General features: G+C 40.2%; 1 protein-coding gene across 1 annotated transcript in view; it reads right to left on the minus strand.

Annotated features, from left to right (window-relative positions):
* Window positions 1-3,606: 3,606 nt before the first annotated feature.
* VWDE (von Willebrand factor D and EGF domains) overlaps window positions 3,607-21,017 on the minus strand; it is a gene marked incomplete at its 5' end in the record, with an annotated part of 228,776 nt that continues 211,365 nt past the window's right edge. Inside the window, one exon of the mRNA XM_081339263.1 lies at window positions 3,607-3,670. Within this exon, the coding sequence (XP_081195389.1) occupies window positions 3,620-3,670 (51 nt within the window). The 3' untranslated portion in view covers window positions 3,607-3,619. The remainder of the gene's footprint in view (window positions 3,671-21,017) is intronic.

A 21,017-nucleotide genomic window follows, 5' to 3' on the forward strand; every position in this document is an offset into this window, starting at 1 on the left:
CTCATTTGGTCAGGTTTCCTGTATGGTCTACCTGCTAAGGATGACATCTGTACAGTTTAGCAGCCTGAGAGAAAACTAAGGAAATATACAAGAATAGCACCATGGGAACTAATGGAGGAGTGTAGTCAGGGAGGGGCAAATAAGCCAGGAATTCCATTTCTGAAGCAAAATGCTGGCATAGCGGAGTTCCAGATGGGTGAAGCTTTGTCCAAATTTCCAGATGTGAAGCCTGCTGAGGAAATAATGCCTGAACTGACACATTATGGATTACATTTATATAGGTAGAGCTTGGCTTGGCTGTGGCATGGATGTACACCTAATCATGGCTTGGAGTTGGATGCAATTATTCATGTGCATCATTGGTAGCCTTGCTCAGGTCTACCGTCAGCCGGAAAGGGATGTGTGCAATTGGATGTGGACATTATCTTGGGAGAAGGGAAAGGGCCACAGTCAGAGGAAAAATTGGATAAGAGGCAGCTTAGCGTGCAGAAGGAATGAGCATGGGGCAAAGGTCTCCCTATTCAGCTATAAAGGTGACAAGGAAAGAACATGCTTCAAAACTTGCAATATTCTTTTAATGAAACTTTACAACAAAGATATTGCTTGTACTTCTGGGTATGCTTCCTGTTTGGATTATCTCCCAAAGCTGATATGTAAGAGGGGATATAAAGGACCTATATAAAGGATTGTGCACAAGAACCTAGCCCTTCAGTTCTCATCCTTTGCCTTATATTAAGCTTCATAACAAATCCTATCCATTAGGAGGGAAGCTGAATTAGGTTTTTTTCACTAGTAAGAGTGATGAGGATGCTGGTGATGGAGCCAGATATCCTGCAGTGACACGCCCAGTGGTGGGATTCAGCCAGTTTGCACCAGTTCAGTAGAACTGGTAGCTAATTTTTTGTTGCTGAGGCCCAGAATGGACTTCTGGAAGCGGCATTGACACAGAGAACCTGTTGTTCATATATTTGAATCCCACCACTGGACACACCACTATTCCCCAGGACTTCCACTGGTTCCTATCATTATCTAATCTCTTCCTGCTGTTGCTAGTGAGCCCTTTTCTGAATAGAGTACACAGTTTTGAAGGGCAGATTTAATTCAACTAAGCAGCTGAATCTGTGGAAGATGAGAAAGATGGAGCCTATGGAGGGGGAGCTAGGGAAATGGGCTTCAGTGACGTGGCAGTTTCCCAGGAAGAAAAGAGCAGATTTCAAGGTGGGGGATGAGACAAGAGACAGAACAGCCTGAAACTGGATAGAAGACAGAGAAACAGTTTTGGGATAGCCACAGTCCAGAATCAAAAAGGGTATATCTATCAGGATGGGAATAGTAAGGGTTTAGTCTGGCAAGATTCTATCTGTTGTGTGTAAGTAGATAAAGTACTGAACTTTGGCTGGATTGTTTTGTGTACTTATTGGGCTGGGCCTCAGAGAAGTAGACTTGCAGGTTTGAAGTACTTCTTAGCTTTTGAAGGATATGATAGTATTTTTACTTTGACACTGGCTTTAGTGGCTGGCTAGTGACTTACACCACCTCATTGTAGTTTCCACCCATTAGAGCTCTTTTAGTATAGCAAGACTAACACCACTTTGGCTTCATTCTTCATCTAATGGCATTGGGGTCAGATACAAATCTTAACTTTGCTCTCTCTCTCTCTCTCACACACACACATGCACACACACACATACACTGAGAGAGAGAAAATTACATTTCCTGTGGTGATCTTACTACAAAAATGGGAATTCTTCTGAACTGTCAAAAGTCAATTATCAGAATTAAAAAAGCACTCAATAACATGGCCTTCCTTCCTTCCTTCCTTCCTTCCTTCCTTCCTTCCTTCCTTCCTTCCTCCTCCCTCTATCTGTGATTTCAGGGAGCTTATAGAAGTTCTTCAGTATCTAAACAAAACTGGCACTTCAAAAAAGAAAGTAACAGCTTACTTTCTAAACATTTGGATAGTTTGTGTCGTTGGTTGTACAAATGTACTAGTTTCTGCATAGGTTCAGCACAACTTTGCCTCTTTGCTGGACAATTTGATGATTGCTGAATGTTTCTTTTCTCATCTCTGTTATTTATTCCTTAAAAAGATTATTTTAAAAAAAATGGTTGTAGTGAAAATTTTGAAGCTATCTACCGTATTTTCCGGCGTATAAGATGACTTGGCGTATAAGACGACCCCCGACTTTTGAGAAGATTTTCAAGATTTTTCGTCTTATACGCCGGAAAATACTTACATGCCAGTTGCCAAGTGTCCGACACAAGCCCGATTCAGCCCCGTCTGATGCAGATGGTGCAAAGCCTCCCTTTTGAAGCCCAAAGGGGCTTTTCCTTCCACCCACCCTTTGGAATAAACGCAAGAGCTGTGTTCACACGACGCACTCTTCCAGGCCAGACTCTGCAAACGGCACGCCAGAAGCCGCAGTCCGAGTCCGAACTCCAAGTCCCCGCCTTTCGGCAGCCTGCAGCTGAGCGCAATCCGGCTTTGAGAGCACATTTGCAGATGGAGCAGCTGCGCGTCTGGAGCCAAGCCCCGCCCAGGAGGCGGTCAGCCAGGCGGGCCCGGAAGACGCGCTGGAGAGCCAGGCTTGGGGAGGCCATGCCGAGGCCGGCTGGCGAGGGCCGCTGCGTGGTCTGCGGGCGAGAGGGGTGCCAGGCTGCCAAGTACCGCTGTCCAGACTGCCGGGAGAGATAGCGGGTAGCAGGGCGCGCTCTGCTTATGCTCAGATGCCGCTTGGGTGAGGGTGAGGGGCTTCCTGCCGCTCCCGGGGTCTGGCATTTGCAAGGGGGAGGGGAAGGGGCTTAGAGGCTCTTGGGGGTGGGAAGGGAGAGTCACGTTGGAGGGGGGACTGGACTAAGGAGGCTTGAAGTTGCTTTGCAAGAATGGGGACGCTCGATTGATTTATGTTTTTTTCCCTGGCGTATAAGATGACTGGGCGTATAAGACGACCCCCAACTTTTGAGAAGATTTTCATGGGTTAAAAAGTCATCTTATACGCCGGAAAATACGGTAGCCAAAACTTTGTAGTGTTCCTCATTTTATCTAAGGGTATACTGTCCCTGCTATTTTTATCCACCTTTGCCCCCAAATGAAGCAGCTGCTAGAGTTTTGAAGCCTCCTTATTGGATATGGAAAAATCTTGTCATTTTTCAATTAAATCTCAAGTCTCAAAGCAAATAGAAACAAATCACTGTAGTTTGTGAGTTAACCTCACATTGCAAACTCAAAATTGAAGTCTCTTTGAATCTCGATGTGTATCAATTTAGGTCTGATTGTAGAAGCTTGCTACTCACTGGAAGGCTGGGGAAACAACATCAAATAGCAGAAGCTAGGAGATAGAAACAGACATTTATTAATTAAACACTTAATAATTGTCTTATTATTACTCTGCATTTATGAAGATGGAGTCCTCCTTTTCCCAGTGCCAAAGTCAGTTTCAACCACCACTTGACTGATTATTGAATGTGAGACAAGGGGAGGTGCTATCTTCAAAAGACAGGACAGCCATTGTCCAGAATGATTCCTGCACTGGCCAAGGGATTGGATTAGAAGACATCCAAGGTCTGTTCTAACCATATGATTCCATGGTCTTCAGTTCCTCTTGCCCCATATCTGAAACTAGTTACTTTTCAGAACTGGTTCCTCTTGTAAATCCAAGATTTGGTTTGTCTGCAATAACAAATATAAACAAATCATTTTATTCATAAACAAAATGTATGACTTAATCTTGAACACTAAGATTGTAATATGGTATTAGGCCCCATCCAGACATTGTCACCAAGCCACTATTTGGTGACTGGAATTGAATGGACCCAAAAAATATTGGAAACCCATGAGTCATGTATGGTGCTCAAGAAACTGTGCTGGACATATCACTCGCAGTTTGCAACAACTGGATTTTGTGATTATAATGGCATCAGGCTTTTTGCTCAATATTTTTCTTTAGATTGTTGTTCTTCCATTGTTTTTTCCCCATTTCTTATTTATGGTTTGCTTCTCTTCTCTGTCTCTTCTCCATTTTTTTGTAGAACAGAAAATCATTGATGTACTTTTGTTTTTTATCTGCTGCATGTACGATATACAGTATCAGCTATTATCTGACTTCTCCCTTGTTTAAATACAGACCTTTTCTCTTATTTTTGCAACCCAGATATATCCTTTAACATACTGTGTTCTTCTGTATAACTGATTATTCCATGCAAACGTTGATAGTCATCATTTTTTTTTTTAAAAAAAAAAAACTTGACATCAGTAGTTCTCACTGCCATCCATATAATCCTCTCAAATATTTCTATTCCAGCTGGAGCAGAAATAGCAGTAGTAATTTTTCTTCTTCAGATGAAAGTTTCACCATTTAGTTTTTTCAAAGTTACTGCTTCTTTGCTTGTCCACAATGAGAAAGATTGGAAACAAAGATCTTCAAAGGAAATTAAAGCTAGGGGGTCTTTGTATAGTATCCCACACAAGATCCAACATAAATTAGGCATTTTCCTTGAAAAAAAAACAATTGAGGAGAAAACATGCTGCTTTTTGTGGAATCATTGGTTTACCACATTGCTGAGACTGTACCATTATGAGGGTCGAGGGGAGTGTTATGTACTGAGCTTGTGGTATCACACCACATGAGTCAACAGCTCTCTTGAGACCTAGACAGACCGTCTCCGGCCCTGTAATTGGTCAACATTGGCAGGAAGCATGGGTTCCATTCTATTGGCTGCTGCTATGGGGTTTGACTGTATGTTGACCAATTACAGGGCCGGAGACGGTCTGTCTAGGTCTCAAGAGAGCTGTTGACTCATGTGGTGTGATACCACAAGTTACGTTCAGAACAACTGTGTGTATTTCATTCTGGCTCACCAGAGCCCATGACATAACAGTGGCGATGAGGGTGGGGTCCTGCTTCACTGCCTGAAAAGAGCTTAAGTCAGCGAGGGGTTGGCAAGACGCACTGGTGGGAAGATACATTTTCCCCCTTTCTCCAGGCTGGCTAGTAACGCTACACTAGCGGCCACGTGCTCAGTGAAAGCATTCCTGAGCCTTCGAAGCAGGATCCGTGAGCACTGGAATCAAGAAGATGCTGAAGGTCGGCAAACTCAGAGAGTTCGACATCAAGCATCCAGAAGATTGGCCGTCTTACCTCTCACAGGTAGAAAACTATTTATGTGCTAACCAGATTGCAGAGGAAGGCCTAAACTCAAGCTCGCAGTAGAGCTACAAGGAGTTCCTTGTAAAATGGAGTTGGACTCCGGCTCGGCTGTATCAATCATTTTGCAAGACACATTCAACTGTGTTTGCAGGCGCAGAAACAAATGGGTTAAACTAAGGCCCTCTGATATTGTGTTAACTGACTTCCAGAACACTAATGTTAAGGTTATGGGGGAAGCCTTTGTACTGGTAAAATTTAAAGTGTTTTGGGGGCACCTGGATGTCATAGTAGTACAGGGCCAAAGTACGAGTCTTATAGGACTTGATTGGTTTGATGCCCTGGGCATTCAAATTACAGGCATTAACCGAACTCAGACAGCAGACCTCATGTCCGTTTGCAAGGAATTTGTGGATGTGTTCGAGTCAAATCTGGGAACTTATAAAGGGCCGCCAATTTTGTTCAAATTAAATCCTCTCGTTGTACCCATCAAAATTAAACCTAGGAGGGTTCCATTTGCCCTGAAGCACAAAATCAACTCAGAAATCAATAAACTCATGGAACAAGGTGTTTTAGAGCCTGTAGATGGGGGAAAGTGGGAAACTCCTATCGTCACCCCTCTGAAGCCTAATGAGGAGGTTTGTATATGCACAGACTATAAATGTACATTGAATAAGGCTCTTAGTCAACATGCTTACCCAGTTCCTGTAGTCAGCCATATTTTGGCTTCGTTGCAAGGGGGAACTATTTTTGCTAAGCTCAACTTAGCGCAAGCATATCAGCAATAGCTGGTTGATGAGGCCACAGCCGTGGCCCAAACAATCGTAACTCACAGGGGAGCACTTACAGTTTGCAGTCAGTGTGGCACCAGGTATTTTCCAAGGGGTTATGGAACACACACTTAAAGGTATTCAGGGAGTCTGTCCCTATTTTGATGATGTTCTCATTGCTGGAGAATCCGCTGAAGTGTTGGCCAATAGGCTTAGGGCTGTTTTGCAGAGGCTTCGCATAGCAGGCCTCAAATTAAAGAAAAATAAATGTAGTATTGGGGTCTCATCCATGGAGTTTTTGGGGTTCCGTATAGATGCTAATGGAATATACCCCACAGATTCAAAATTGAAGGCCATTAAAATGGCTCCAAGGCCAAAGTCAAAAGGGGAGCTGCAGGCATTTTTGGGCCTCCTCAATTTTTATCACACATTTCTACCTCATAAGACTGCCATAGCAGAGCCCCTACATAGGCTGCTTGATAAAAAAGCCCCTTGGAAGTGGTTGCCCTTGCATGAAAAAAGCTTTCAAACCTTGAAAAGTCTCTTATCTGAAAAGTCTACTGTCACTTATTACATTGAGTCTAAACCAGTTTGTCTTGCATGTGATGCATCTCCCTATGGGGTGGGGGCAGTTTTGAGCCACGTTAAGAGAAATGGGAAACAAGTTCCCATTGCCTTTTATTCCAGAACCTTATCATCTGCTGAACGTAATTATGCCCAGATTGATAAGGAAGCATTGGCCATAGTGGCAGGTGTTAAAAAATTTCATGATTGTTTATATGGAAGGGAATTCACTGTCTACACAGATCACAAACCTCTTTTAGGGCTGTTTACAACAGACAAACAAACTCCTCACATACTTTCACCCAGAATGTTAAGGTGGTCCATATTTTTGCCTGCATACACTTTTAAGTTACTTCATAAACCAGGGAAGGAAATGGGCCATGAGGATGGCCTAAGCAGACTGCCACTGCCACCAATGGAGCCTGACCCTGCACCTGCTGCTAAAATATTGTCTATTCAGGATTTACCTGAATTTCCCCTTCACGCTGGGGACATTGCTGCTGAAACAGCCTCAGATAAAATTCTGAGCAGGGTTTTGTCATGGGTATACACGAGTTGGCTAGAAAAAAGTCCAGGATCAGAATTCCAAAGTTACTTTGTCAGGAGACATGAGTTGTCTGCTCACAAGGGCTGCATTTTATGGAGCAACAGGGTCGTAATTCCCACCTCATTGAGGGACAGAGTCTTATAATCTCTACATGAAGGCCACCCTGGCATTGTAAGGATGAAAGCCTTAGCTAGAAACTACCTTTGGTGGCCTGGTCTGGATAAGGCTGTAGAGGATCAAGTGCATGGTTGCTATACTTGTCAGCAATCTCGGCCTGAAATGTCTCAGGCCCCAGTTCACAGGTAGGAAGAAACACATACCCCACGGTACAGGGTTCACATTGATTACGCTGGGCCTTTTCAGGGACAACTTTTCCTAATAGTTGTAGACAGCCATTCCAAATGGATGGAGGTCACCCCAGTTCCTAATATGACTACTGCTAGGATCATCCAGGTGCTGAGAAAACTCTTTGCAACACATGGGTTGCCTGACGTTCTGGTTTCTGATAATGGGGCTCAATTTACTGCTGCTGAGTTTCAAGCTTTTCTCAGGGCTAACCTCATCAGACATGCTACATCTGCACCATTCCACCCTTCGTCTAACGGACAAGCCAAACGGATGGTAAGGACTACAAAGGACACACTCAGGCGTATTATCACAGGTGACTGGCATCACAGACTGGCTGATTTTCTGCTCTGCCAGCACTCCACTCCCTGCACAGCTACAGGTAAAAGTCCTGCTGAGCTTCGTTGGGGGAGACAATTAATTACTAAACTGGACAGATTGCATCCAGACCACGTGGCAGCAGAAGCCTCCAGGCCGAAGCCCCCGAGGGGGTTGCATATGGGTGATCTGGTTTGGGCCAGAATCTATGGGCATGGGCAATTGTGGGTTCCTGGTAAGGTAACCAAGGTGTCAGGGCCCCTATCTTATGTAGTGGGGTTGGAGGGGGAATGTCAAATAAGAAGACATATTGACCAATTAAGGAAAAGGTTTCCAGAACAGTCATTAAGTAAGGACCATGGCATAAGTCCCTCCAGAGGCCCTCACACAGACACCCAAACCAGCCCACACCAAGACCACCAGGGTTTTTCTCCATCAGTAGAAATGGGTTCTGAGGATGCACCAGGAAGCTTGGAGGTGCAACATGGACCCCCTGATATGGCAGACCAGCCAAATCTCAGAAATCGCTGTGCTTATGCTGCAGAACAGGCTGACTCTCAGCTGGGCCAATCTACTGAGGCCAGCCAGAGCATGTCACTTCCCCTAGACAACAGAGCACAAGGGGACTTGGGTCTATCCAGCCCACCAGGTAAGCTGGTAGACCACAAAGTGGGGGGAAACCCAAGGCGTTCATCCCAGATACACAAACCTCCGGCATATCTAACTGACTATGTTGTTAAATGAGTATTGTAAGTGTTTGACAAGCCTCCCTACCATTACCTACAGAAATAAGGGTGATTTGAACCGCCTGGGGACACACATTTTCACTGAGATGGTTTTTAATCTTATTGAAGTCAGGTCTGTAAAGGTCACGTTATAATCACACTGTATGTAAAGGCACCATTACTTATTATTTGTATTTTGTGTTATTTTGTATGTTGGTTATTGGGAGTGATCAATAAGCCTTGACTGTTGCCAAGTTGTTGGGGGAATTTAGTTTGCTCTTTGGGGGAAGGAGTGTTATGTACTAAGCTTGTGGTATTATACCATGTGAGTCAACGGCTCTCCTGAAACCTAGACAGACCATCTCTGGCCCTGCAATTGGTCAACCTTGGCGGGAAGCATGGGTTCCATTCTATTGGCTGCTGCTATGGGGTTTGACTGTATATATATATATATATATATATATATATATATATATATATATATATATATATATATATATATATATAGTGGCTGGGCTCGGCCCGGGTTAAGCTCTGTCATAACTAATAAAGGATGTGTTACATTCAGAACAACTGTGTGTATTCATTCTGGCTCACCAGAGCCCACGACATAACAGGGAGGAAAGCAGAATGGAAGTTTTTAAAATGAGATTACATGCTTTGTAACTAGTACTCAGTTTAGTCTCTACAGATAGGACTGAGGAAAAAAATAAATCCTGTTTGAAACGCTGATCCTAGTTTGTGCCGAAAACTGGTAAACCACCTGGGCCAGGAGTCAGACTTCAACCTTGACTCCAATTTTGACAACGTTGCTCAAGCTGAGTCTGTGGGTTATCAGCCTCAGGAATCATAAAGCAGTGATTCATTTGAGGAGGCTGAGCAATCACAGACATCTCCTGATCACATGGAGCAATCAGATGATGAGGCACAACACCCCCCCCCCAGCCCCAGGTCTAGATGCATGCACGACAAGCAGAACAACATGAGTCAATAAGGCTTCTCACTAGGCAATAGCCCAGGCCTGAGTAATGCAGCCAGCTGCCTGCAGACATATTTATTTATTTATTAAACCAATTTATATGGCCACCTTACTAACACACACGTGACTCTGGGTGGCTTACAACATTAAACAACAACAACAACCCACAGCATTAAAACCCAAACCCCACCTTACCCTGCCTAAGTTAGCAGCAACACAATCTGATCAACCACTTGATCGATTCCACCTCTAGTCAGTTCCCCAGGCTTGCTGACAAGACCACATCTTCAGGGCCTTTTAGAGCTGCTTTACTTTGTTTGGAAACAACTATTTGGAATTCCAGTTTGTGATTCTTGTTCCTGTGTTTACTTACTCTTGAACCCTTGACTACTGGACTGGCTGACTACCTGACTTGGGGCTCTGATTCCTCGAATGAATTTGGACCATTCTATTGCTGCTTAAACTTCCCATGGACTTATTCAGACAAGTTTTCTTTGCATAGGCTCTGATTGACGATCTTGTCTACTGTTATCTGCTTAACTCCATAGCAACTGTGTCTGCTGGTATGTCTGCGCAATCTGAGACTGAACAGTAAGGCTTCAAACTTAATCTCTTTTTTCTATTGCTCGCCTCAAAGCCTCTTCCTGAAAACAACTAGTTCAGGCAAACTAAACTGAACGTATTTGATTTACATCATCTCCACTGAGTGCAAATGTAAAGAATACAGCTCCTCTGCAATTTTCTTATATGATCTTATCTAACTCCATCATTGCTGATCTTATTAATGTTCCTGAAAACATATATTGTTTCCACGTTTTTGGTTTTTTTTTTGTATTCTTGTTAAGCTTCTGGAAAACCTAACCTTACCAGCTTGTGAGTTTCATATTTTTTTCAATTCCTTTCTAATTGCATAAATTTTCTCTTTTAAGTATCCTTGCGTAGGACTCCTTGAGCAACTTTCACGTCATAAATCCATAACAACACATCTCTGTGTCCTATTGAAAAAGTAATCTAATCAGAAGGTGAGAGGTTTTTCTCTGAATCTTTTTATAGCTATATTCCCTTTTTCCCCCCTCCCGTTTCTTCTCTTCCCCTTTTCTCCATTCACTGAATGGGGAAGGAAAGAAAGAAAGTAAAGAAATAAAGCCCAGTGCTAGAAGAAACCCTGATAAAATTGCCCATTATAACAGTTCTTCATGCACAGATGCTGTCCTTGTCCTTTTTTTTTAATCCCATTTATATCCCGCCCTTCTCCGAAGACTCAGGGCGGCTTACAATCTAAAGCACAATGTGCTTAGCAATAGCCTTCATTCTTGAGCCTTGGTGGAGCAGTGGGCTAATGCCTCCTTAAGTAACACCAGCTGCCTGCAATTAGTGCAGGTTCGAGTCCCACCAGGCTCAAGGTTGACTCAGCCTTCCATCCTTCCGAGGTAGGTAAAATGAGGACCCAGATTGTTGGGGGCAATTAAGCTGACTTTGTAATAATGCCGCTTGGGGTGTGTGTGAAAGCCCTAATAAGCAGGCATATACATAGAATGAAGGCTACTGCTAAGCTTGTAAGCCGCCCTGAGTCTTCGGAGAAGGGCGGGATATAAATGGAATTAAAAAAAAATAAAAAAAAATAAAATTCTATGTATATACCTGCTTATTAGGGCTTTCGGGGGGGGGGCAAGCGGCATTTTTACAAAGTCAGCTTATTGCCCCCAACCATCTGGGTCCTCATTTTACCTACCTCGGAAGGATGGAAGGCTGAGTCAACCTTGAGCCTGGTGGGATGCGAACCTGCACTAATTGCAGGCAGCTGGTGTTACTTAAGGAGGCATTAGCCCACTGCTCCACCACTTTATTTTAGTTAGCTGGTTGATTTGTCCATTGATAGCTAATTGGTGGCCTTATGAAGTTTCTTAGACTATGGACTTAACATCAAGTACATCCAATAAGGCAAAAGATTCCAGATCTCCCCCATTCCCTTCTCTCCTTTGAACTTTCTTTCAATAGTTCAGGGACATTTTATCCCCATAATTGTAATTTCTTTGTTTACTTTGCACTTTTAAAAATCTCTGCATCTTCCCTTGTATAGGTACTGTATGTAATATGTTATCCAAGACTCTGATGACTGAAGTGAACAAATTTAGGCCAAACTAGGCCTGCTTAAAAATGAGAGGATCTCTCATTTTAAAGCAGGCTTAGTTTGGCCCAAATGGGTCACTCCAATCATTGGAGTCTTATATTACTAATTATAATGATACCATTGATCATACAAACACAAATAATTCATCAGCTTTTTTTGTGAAAGGGAAAAAAAACAACAACCACCCTAATAATTAGGATCAGAATCTGAGTGTTGAGGAGAGCCTTGTTCGCCAAGTACTTATGATTATTATGCTCCCCACCCTCCTGTAGGATGTTGCATCAATAAACAAGCATTTATATGTGCAATGTATTGGCAACTTTCTATCAACACCTATTTGAGAACTGGCTTCCGTTGGAGCCAAAATAATAATAGAATCTCTGCAAAGAGAAGCCAAAGTACATCCAGCTGTACAAACAAAAGCCTCTTCAGTACACATTTTCTACCATAATAATAGAGCTAGATTTGCCCTAAAGCTATTTCACAGGTGCCAGATCATGAGTTCCTTGACTATTCATACCAAACAAGACTAAAGAGTGTCAGAAAACTGATTTAGAAGATGAAAAAAAGCAACAAATATTATTAATATGTGTTATGCTATATTAAATCTTACAAGAAAAAAAAAGCATTTTCAACAAAATGATTACATGGAGAAATAAATTACACTGACGGTAAGTTGAGTTGCACACTGTTTTTAGATTAAATTTACTTAGTGTATCTGCCATTACTGCCTCTAGAATCTTTTAGTTTCAGTTACTGTATTATTTATGTTTAATTGTTTAATTCCTTAATATTCCGTTTTGTCTGTTCTTTCCTTTCTCCTGCATCTCAATTGCTTTTGATTATATTCCTGTCAAAAGTTTTTCCCAGAAGCTATATATGACCTGAATGTCTCGTGGCTGTTCTTGCATATGACACTCAATAAATGCTTTGTCAGTTGTGGAATGCCTGAAGCTGTCATTAAAGAGTTTTTACATCTAAATTGTGTATTTGTGTCCTTTTGAACTGAGCTATAACTTGGATTGAGAAACAGCCATTAATTTGGCTCTGTTATGAAAGATATGAATGAAATAAGATCCGTCTGACAGATACAGGTTGAGAACGGGCATATAACTTTTGATAAGGTTTATTTCTAAATCCAAATTTATTATATTTATTCTATTTTAAATTAATTACTTCTTAATTACTTACTCATCAGGGTGGCTTCTAATGACAAGCCAAACATTAAATGGGCAGGGCAACCAGATAAAGGTTACTAGTACAAATTTTCTTTTATGCAGAAATTTAATGTCCTAATTGAATTGCTGGCTTCCAGGCTACACTTTTCATGCAGATAAAAAGAGGGGCTCCTTTTCAAGGTGTGCCTCTCTAGATCATTTCCCCATTGCATTCTTCAATTAATTTTTCATTACCCAAACCCTCAGTTTGAATTCTTCAGTCTTTCTCCTAGGGTGACACTTATTTTGTGTTGAATTTCTGAAAGGTCTCAATTACATTGCAGTTCAGAGAGATTGAATGAGTTCTTCTGACTTTCATATGAATAACAGGAATTCTATCTTATTATATCTTCTTCTCACTGAATCAAGATTTTTTTGAAAGTATAATTAAATATTTTTATATTTATTTAATATAAAATATTAAATCATAATATTTAGATAAAAGTAAAGGTTCCCCCGCACATGCGTGCTAGTCGTTTCTGACTCTAGGGGATGGTGCTCATCTCCGTTTCAAAGCCGAAGAGCCAGCGTTTGTCCGAGGAAATCTCCGTGGTCATGTGGCCGGCATGACTAGACGCCAAAGGCGCACGGAACGCTGTTACCTTCCCACCGGAGTGGTCCCTATTTTTCTACTTGCATTTTTACTTGCTTTCGAACTGCTAGGTTGGCAGAAGCTGGGACGAGTAACAGGCACTCATTCTGTTACGCGGCACTCGGGATTCGACCCGCCAAACTGCCGACCTTCTGATCGACAAGCTCAGCGTCCTAACCCACTGAGCCACCACGTCCTTTCTAATATTTAGATACTATGATTTAAATAAAATTTTCCTGTCTTTTAAAGGGCAAGTTGTTATCTATCTATCTATCTATCTATCTATCTATCTATCTATCTATCTATCTATCTATCTATCTATCTATCTATCTATCTTTTAAAAATATGTTATAAACTATAACCCATGCAGAGCTAGGAAGCAAAGTGATTAAAGTCCGTCTATCCTTATTGTATAGAATTGGGATGAAGTACTTACTAAAATACATTTCTTGGCATAAAATTATTCCAGGTTGGCTATTCCTACTTAGCTATGTAAGTAAAGTGTGCTTTATTATATCAATATTTTTGGATTTTGTGGCTAACTTTTGTATCTTTTAAATACATAAGCTGTGTTGGTTACATATTTTAATTTAATTTAACACTCCTTGTGTTACTCTAGGTCATGGGTGTTAAACTGCTGGCCCGCGGGCCGGATTTGTCATCTGGAAGCCACGCCAACCCCATTGCCAGCAATGGCAAAACTGTCCCGATACATTGTGCGACGTCACATGACATGTTTCCATGGCCAAAGTGAGACTAGAATTTATGGTTTCTTGTTTTCTAGCCTGGGGCTTTAGTCACTACCCCAGACTCATTTTGATGTGGTAACCACCACAATTTGATATCAATTTTTGGAGGGGTGGCTTGCCTTGCAGCCTCAGTCTGTGCTCTTAGTCTAGATCAGAGGTCTCCAACCTTTGGGGCACCAGGGACCGGTTCCATGAAAGGAGGTTTTTTCACAGACCAGAGGTGCATGTTTTTTTTTTTTTGCTGCCTGCATCTTACAGATAGGATTTTGCTTGTTTGTGTGGACTGGTTGCTGGCATACCGTGGCCCAGTACTGGTCAACAGACTTGGGTTGGGGACCCCTGGTCTAGATGTTCTTTCATGGCTCTTAGTTGGGATTATTGAAATAGTTTGATTTGGCTGTACTTCCTTTACTGTCTGATAGCTGCTTGATGACTCACCCGAGGCTACCAAACTTTGGCATGGACAGAGGCATGGAGAAGAACAAAGAACTCTTTAGCTACTCAGTGCCTTTTTCTGATGTTCATTAATACTGCTATAGAAAAAGAAAGCAGCACTGGGGTTTCACAGCACAAGGTGGCAGCATAAAATGTTGCTCTTCCTGAAGAGATATAAGAAAAAAGCAGAGCAAACCAAATTTAAGCATGTCTACAGAACTTGCTAAAATTTATGGTTATCTTCTCCAGAGCGTGATTTTCCCTCCCCTCTTGTGACATTCAGTTATCAGCAGTGCCTCTTGGACCATAGCAGGCTGCCTAGAGAGAGCAACAGTGCCCTGACACTTGAAAGGACTAAGAAATACATTGTTTCAAAGTATCCACACAACATAACCCCTTCCTTACCTTCCTTCCTTACTCTTCCTTATTTGTTCATTCATTCCTTTTCACCCTTCTGGTTGTGCCAGCCCCTCCCCCAAATGGTAAGAGTATCGGTATGTTGCTCACTTAGAATGTAGATAAAGGTTTTGCTCAGAAAGAATTGTCCTTTGCAGTGTTAGAAGTTAGAAACTTCTGATGTGTCCCCCTCCCCTTTTAGCCAGATTAAGCTGATAAGGGAAATCTTTTATGTCAATGGCCCCCAACTTTTTGGTGCACCAAAGACCAGTTCCATGAAGAAAAGTTTTTCCATGGACTGGAGGGGGCGTGGTTTTGCATGCTGCCTGCATCCCGAGGATGGGGCTTCGCTTGTTTCAGTGTACCAGTTGCTGGCATACTGCAGAGCAGTGCCAGTTTAGAGACCAGGGATTGGAGATCCCTGTTTTACGTCAATACTTCAATTTGACATCCTCATAACATATAAGGAGGAATATAGATACTGTAACTGTGGACTTATCACATCTCGGGCATCCAACAGGCACCTCGGGATCAAAGCCCAGGACAGGAGCACATCAATCTGGACATCTAAATATCAAAGTTCGTTTGAAATTATATATACCTCTACTGGTAGACCTCTAATGATGTAGGCTGCCTTCAACCATTGTATGTGATTGAATGAATAACCTACTCTACATCCAGCAGCTGCCATTTGCATTTATTCATGACCCAGGAAATCAGGCCAAGAAAATTCTTATAATGGCAGATTTCACATCTGAAGTTGTTATTACATTTTATTCTCAGTGAAACAGTGCTGACTATGGGTGGTGTGATTAGTCCAATGGACTTTCCAGACTTTTGTGCTGCTTTTCTATACAGTTGCATTTTATTAATTCTCTTGATTGCTCCCTGCAACTGCTTTGTGAGATTGCTGTGCCTCATTAAGGCCTATAATCCTCTTCTGCTTCTAAGTCTACTATGGAAGAGGAGAAGAAATGTTTGAATATCCAGGTGAGACACTTTTATAATTGGGCCTGAAAGATTAAGCTCCCACCCAACGGAGCAGCAAATAAAGACAACTGAAGTAAATACTGTAGGCTAATCAGAATATGTGTGACTCACATTGTTAGATATATACAGTTACTGTATAAACTTTTCATTTTTAAATATATTATTTTTTAAATTTATTATATTGCTCCTTGTAAATACTATTTATTCCCAACTAGATTATGTGGCTCTCTTCTGTAAGACCAAAAAATACTGCATACTGCATACTAGCTCTGCTTATTTATGTAGGTGATGACCAGGCTGAGCCCGAGGGAGGGGTCAAACGCATCAACAGTCCTGAGTCCTTGAGTGCCCACCTTGAATTCTTAAATTCCTTTCATTTCCCTTGACCACTAGTAGTTTAGATTAAGATTTAGATTTTATTAGATTTATATACCGCTCTATTCCCGTAGGACTCAGGGCGGTTTACAAGGTGTTTAAAACATCAATACAATACAAAAATTAAGAAACAATTAAAAATGATTAAATTCGATCCCTAAAGTAAAAATATGAAAACCCCAATTAAAAACTCTCAGCCTGACCAGAAAGCTCAAAGAGCCAGGTCTTTAGGTCCCGGCGAAATGAACAAAGGTTGGGGGCAGTCCTAAGCTCCACGGGCAGCTGGTTCCAAAGGGAAGGTGCACCCACAGAGAAGGCCCTCCCCCTGGGTGTTATCCGCCGGCAGTCTTTTACCGGCGGCACCCTGAGAAGGCCCTCCCTGTGGGAGCGCACAGGACGAAGGGAACTTGATGCCGGCAGCAGGTGTTCCCTCAAATATCCCATAGAGAGCTTAAGCTTGCAATAAATCTCGTAGAGAGCTTAAGCTTGCAATAAATCTTTATACTCATTTGAACTGCCTGAATCTCCTGATTTCCCAGACACTTGACATTAATGTATTGAAAAAATGTACATTGCCACCCCATTTGGACAATTGTGACTTGAGCAGTTTACATTTAAGTATCAATTGTATCAATTCATAATTAAGTATCAATTGTACTTGATACAATTTGTTTTTGATATGCTGCATCATTGATACATATGTGCCAATATTTCAAAGCTGGGAAAGAACTCTGAGAAACATTTTTTCCCCAGGATATTCACTGAGAACATTTAAAAAATTTTAAAGTATTCTGGAAGGAAGGAAAGAAAAAAATTCCCTGCGGATTTTATTCTGCTAGTCGTTGCTGACCATAGGGAGCAGCCCTCATGGGAATATTCTGGACTGAGCTAAAAAGAGTTTACTGGATATTTATGTAACTGTAAACATATTTTCTTTGCAGTAAATTCCCTTCTTAGCTTGCTATACAGCAGAAAGAAATTTTATTCATTGTATTCATTTCAGTGAGTATAAATATAACTTCCCTTTTAAAAGCTGGAACCTACTATTTGCTGTCTTTCTGGTAGTATCATTTATCTTTATTCTCTTATGTTTCTTTTCTCCCTTTCCAAATTCTGTCTTAATATAGACTCATTTTTTGCTCCTTGAAATGTGAGCTATGATGCACCTTAATGTAACTAGAACTAAAACTAAAGCGAGAGATCCTGGGGAAATGAAATCTGGTTTAACCCCAAATTCACAATTAGCAAGTGCTCCTTATTCATCAACACTGCCCATCTTAGCCATTATGGAAGTAAGGTAATGGAACTTCTTTTTATTGATTCTGTGGGTAATTGAAGAAAAGTGTAATTGCTATCCTAAATTTAATCTTGTAGCATTCATCTGTTACCAGCCTTCTGTTCCAATGACTTCCTGGAAGCATTGGAGTGAACTTTTCAGCTCATTTCCAAACTCACCATCTTCCAAACATGTTACCCCCAGGTACCTTCAATCTACAGATATTATAAATATATATGGAGATATTTTTTTTCCTTAACTTAGTAGGTTTGGACAGATGGCTGGTGAATAAAACCTTGCAATTTAGTGCAGATTACAGACAGTATTGATTTGAAAGAATATTTGATAATATTTTAAATGTTTTATTTCTTTACTGGATGAAATCCATTCATGAAAATGGGATATATTTATGTTGGATAGATACTATTTATTTCAAGAACAGAATACAAGCTTTTATATTATCTACATCGGATAATATACAATGAAATGCTTAGAACAAAAAGTAAGAGCCCAATATTCCACAAATGTATTATAGTTACAATACCAATGCAAATGTATTTTAAGCAGAGAATCGTCTGAGTTAATCACTGGGTTTTTTTTTGCCCACAGCAAAAAATGAACAATGCTGTAAACCAGATATTTTTCTTCCCAATGAATCTGTAACTCTTAAAACAAACAGTGACTCAATACATGTGAAGTGAGCATTTTATAATACAGTTTAGCCACGTGTGGGGGTTTGTTTTTGCATCAATAATAGGTTCACTGATCATTGTAGACTTTGCCCACAAAATTGATATTTGAGACCTGTGACATAATCACGGAAGGTTTCTTTCTTTGTACAAGTAGCTGAGGATTAATTTTATAGAGCTGTGTTATTATATGTGAACTCTTAAACTTGTGCTCCTTCACTATTGTAATTGTTTGCTTTTCAATTTATGCCGAATCCAGAGGTCAGAGAATCAGATTTTTATTTTTTAACCCTACATATTATTGATTCAACTTTTAGTTTCCATTTGGCTTCCGTTTCTCATTCTCTTTGGGGGGATTATTTTGTGACTTAGAAATTGAATTAGTACTGGTGAATACAAACTAACACCTGATGTTCCCTGAATAAAAACCAGGATATGCTGCTTATTGACCATATATTTTTCTCTATCACTAATTGACAAAGGCAGATATTATACTAAGGGATACTATTTTAGGGATCTGAAAGAAATTAGTGGATTCTTTAAATGTAGCCTAGTAAAATAACGATATCATTTATAGCTAACAAAAAATAAAATAAAATAAAATAAAAGCACTGAAAACTGCTATATGCATACATGGCTGCCATTCTCTTTTTACAGTATTGTCTGCTGTTCAGCAGCAGAGGTCATCCATCTCCAGTTCTTCATTATCTGGTTAGTGGTGAATTAGTGTTAATTCAGTTAGGAGCATTTGAAAGGGATTGTCAGCTTCTTCTAAGACCATTTGGGAAGTGTTCTCAGGTGGCCAAATTTACTAGTGCTTAATTTAGCTTAAGTTCAACACCCAGCACATTTTACAGGGTTGAAGTTGAACCATTTTCTTCCTGTTAGCCAGTGTTTATTTATCAAAGGGGGAGCTGGAAATTTAGCCAAGAGAAGCTATTTCACTTCTTTGGTGCTTGAATGGTGCTTTAGCTGTGAGCTGACCAAAGGAGTAATGAGTGGGAAAATGCTACCAATTAAGAACAGGGTCATCTCATGGTGGACATTTTTCTGCAAAGTGAGGATATTAAGCTTGTTAACTTCATAATTGCATCTCATGGCTAGTTATGATGTGTTGGGACTTCCCAAGTGTTTTGCTTACTCTTCACAAATCCGTACTCTTCCTTTGTCTATCAGACTATATAGAGATGGAAAGAATAAAGTGCTTGGAGCCCCAACCTTGTTTCAAATTGTATTAGTCAATATATGACTCTCTACTAATATATCTATCAATCAATCTATCTATCAATCTATCTATCTATCTATCTATCTATCTATCTATCTATCTATCTATCTATCTATCTATCTATCAGGGGTATGACTGACTGATGAGAACAAAATAAGTTCGAAATGGCCATATCAGCCTCCCAAATTTTTTATTAGCAATTTGAATAATGTACATATTATAATTTACATATGTACACATACATATACATACATACATACACACACAAACACACACACACACACATATATATATACAGTACATATATATATATATATATATATATATATATATATATATATATATATATATATATATATATATATATATATATATATATATATATATCCTTCTCTTTTCCCCTTACTCAAAAACAAGATCCTCCATTTTAAAAGATATTCAGTAAAGATTTCTTAATGGGTAATACATTAAAGAGATAAAACTGTTTTTATATCTTTATATGTTTTATCTTCTGGATGATTGAGGACAAATTTTATAAATTTTAATGAATAAAACAAGTATATTGTGAGGTTTATCAAAGGACAGGGTGTACATGGCATATTTTCTGATAATATCAGAATAACTAGATAGAGTTTATTGGGCTGATATAAAAAAAAGAAAAAACACACAAATTTGGATTTGGATTTATTCAGAAATTCTTTTTATTCTAATTTTTCTTATATTTTGGAGTTTTGTTGAAGGGCATCCAAGATATTAAAAATGTTCTTCTTTATTATTTTGATTCTGAATATTGTCCAGCAAGCTGTGCATCCATTTCACTTTATTTTGCTCTTTCTTATCCATTTTCTTTTTATTTCCAGTCCATATTTTGCTATGATAAAACACATGAAAAATATAACAGCAAACCTAACGTTAGGGTACATATACTTCAGTCAATACTGTGTAGCACATCAGTAAAGCTGTGTACAAAAACATGGCACAGAAGTAATAGAAAAGAAGTGACATTAAGGAAAAGAAGTGAAATTCTCATTTCTCTTGGTGTCTATCCTGGTGGAATAAACAGAAGAAACAACAAAGAATACAACGGGGAAATACTGTCATCTCCAACAACACAATGTTATTTTCAGCACCCAACAAAGTCATCCTGGAATTTGGCACCTACATGTAGCAAATAGTGAAGATTGAGGCAGGCAGCAAAAGAGAAATATCATGTAGGGTGGCACCAGCAACTTGCTAAAGTTTCTGCTCTGAAATTAGCAATTTCTCCACAGAACCTAGTTCTTGGAAGGAGTGAGAAGTAGGGATAGGGATTAGGAAGCATGAGAAATTCACCAGTCCTTTGTAGCACACTCTTAGCCAATCTTTTTTTTTAACAAAAAAAGGTTGCACAATAGTTTCAAAATGTGTATCTTCACTGTTCTGTTTTTTTGTCATGGAATGGAGAGCTGTGAAACAGAAATAAGTACTCAGTCATTAAAAAGACTAGATTGCAAATAGTTTTGTGTACTATCACCAACAAACAAGTTTAGCATTAAACATTGAATGTATTG

The sequence above is a fragment of the Vipera berus genome (assembly GCF_964194415.1).
Source record: "Vipera berus genome assembly, chromosome: 1".
In the NCBI taxonomy this organism is placed as follows: Eukaryota; Metazoa; Chordata; class Lepidosauria; order Squamata; family Viperidae; genus Vipera; species Vipera berus.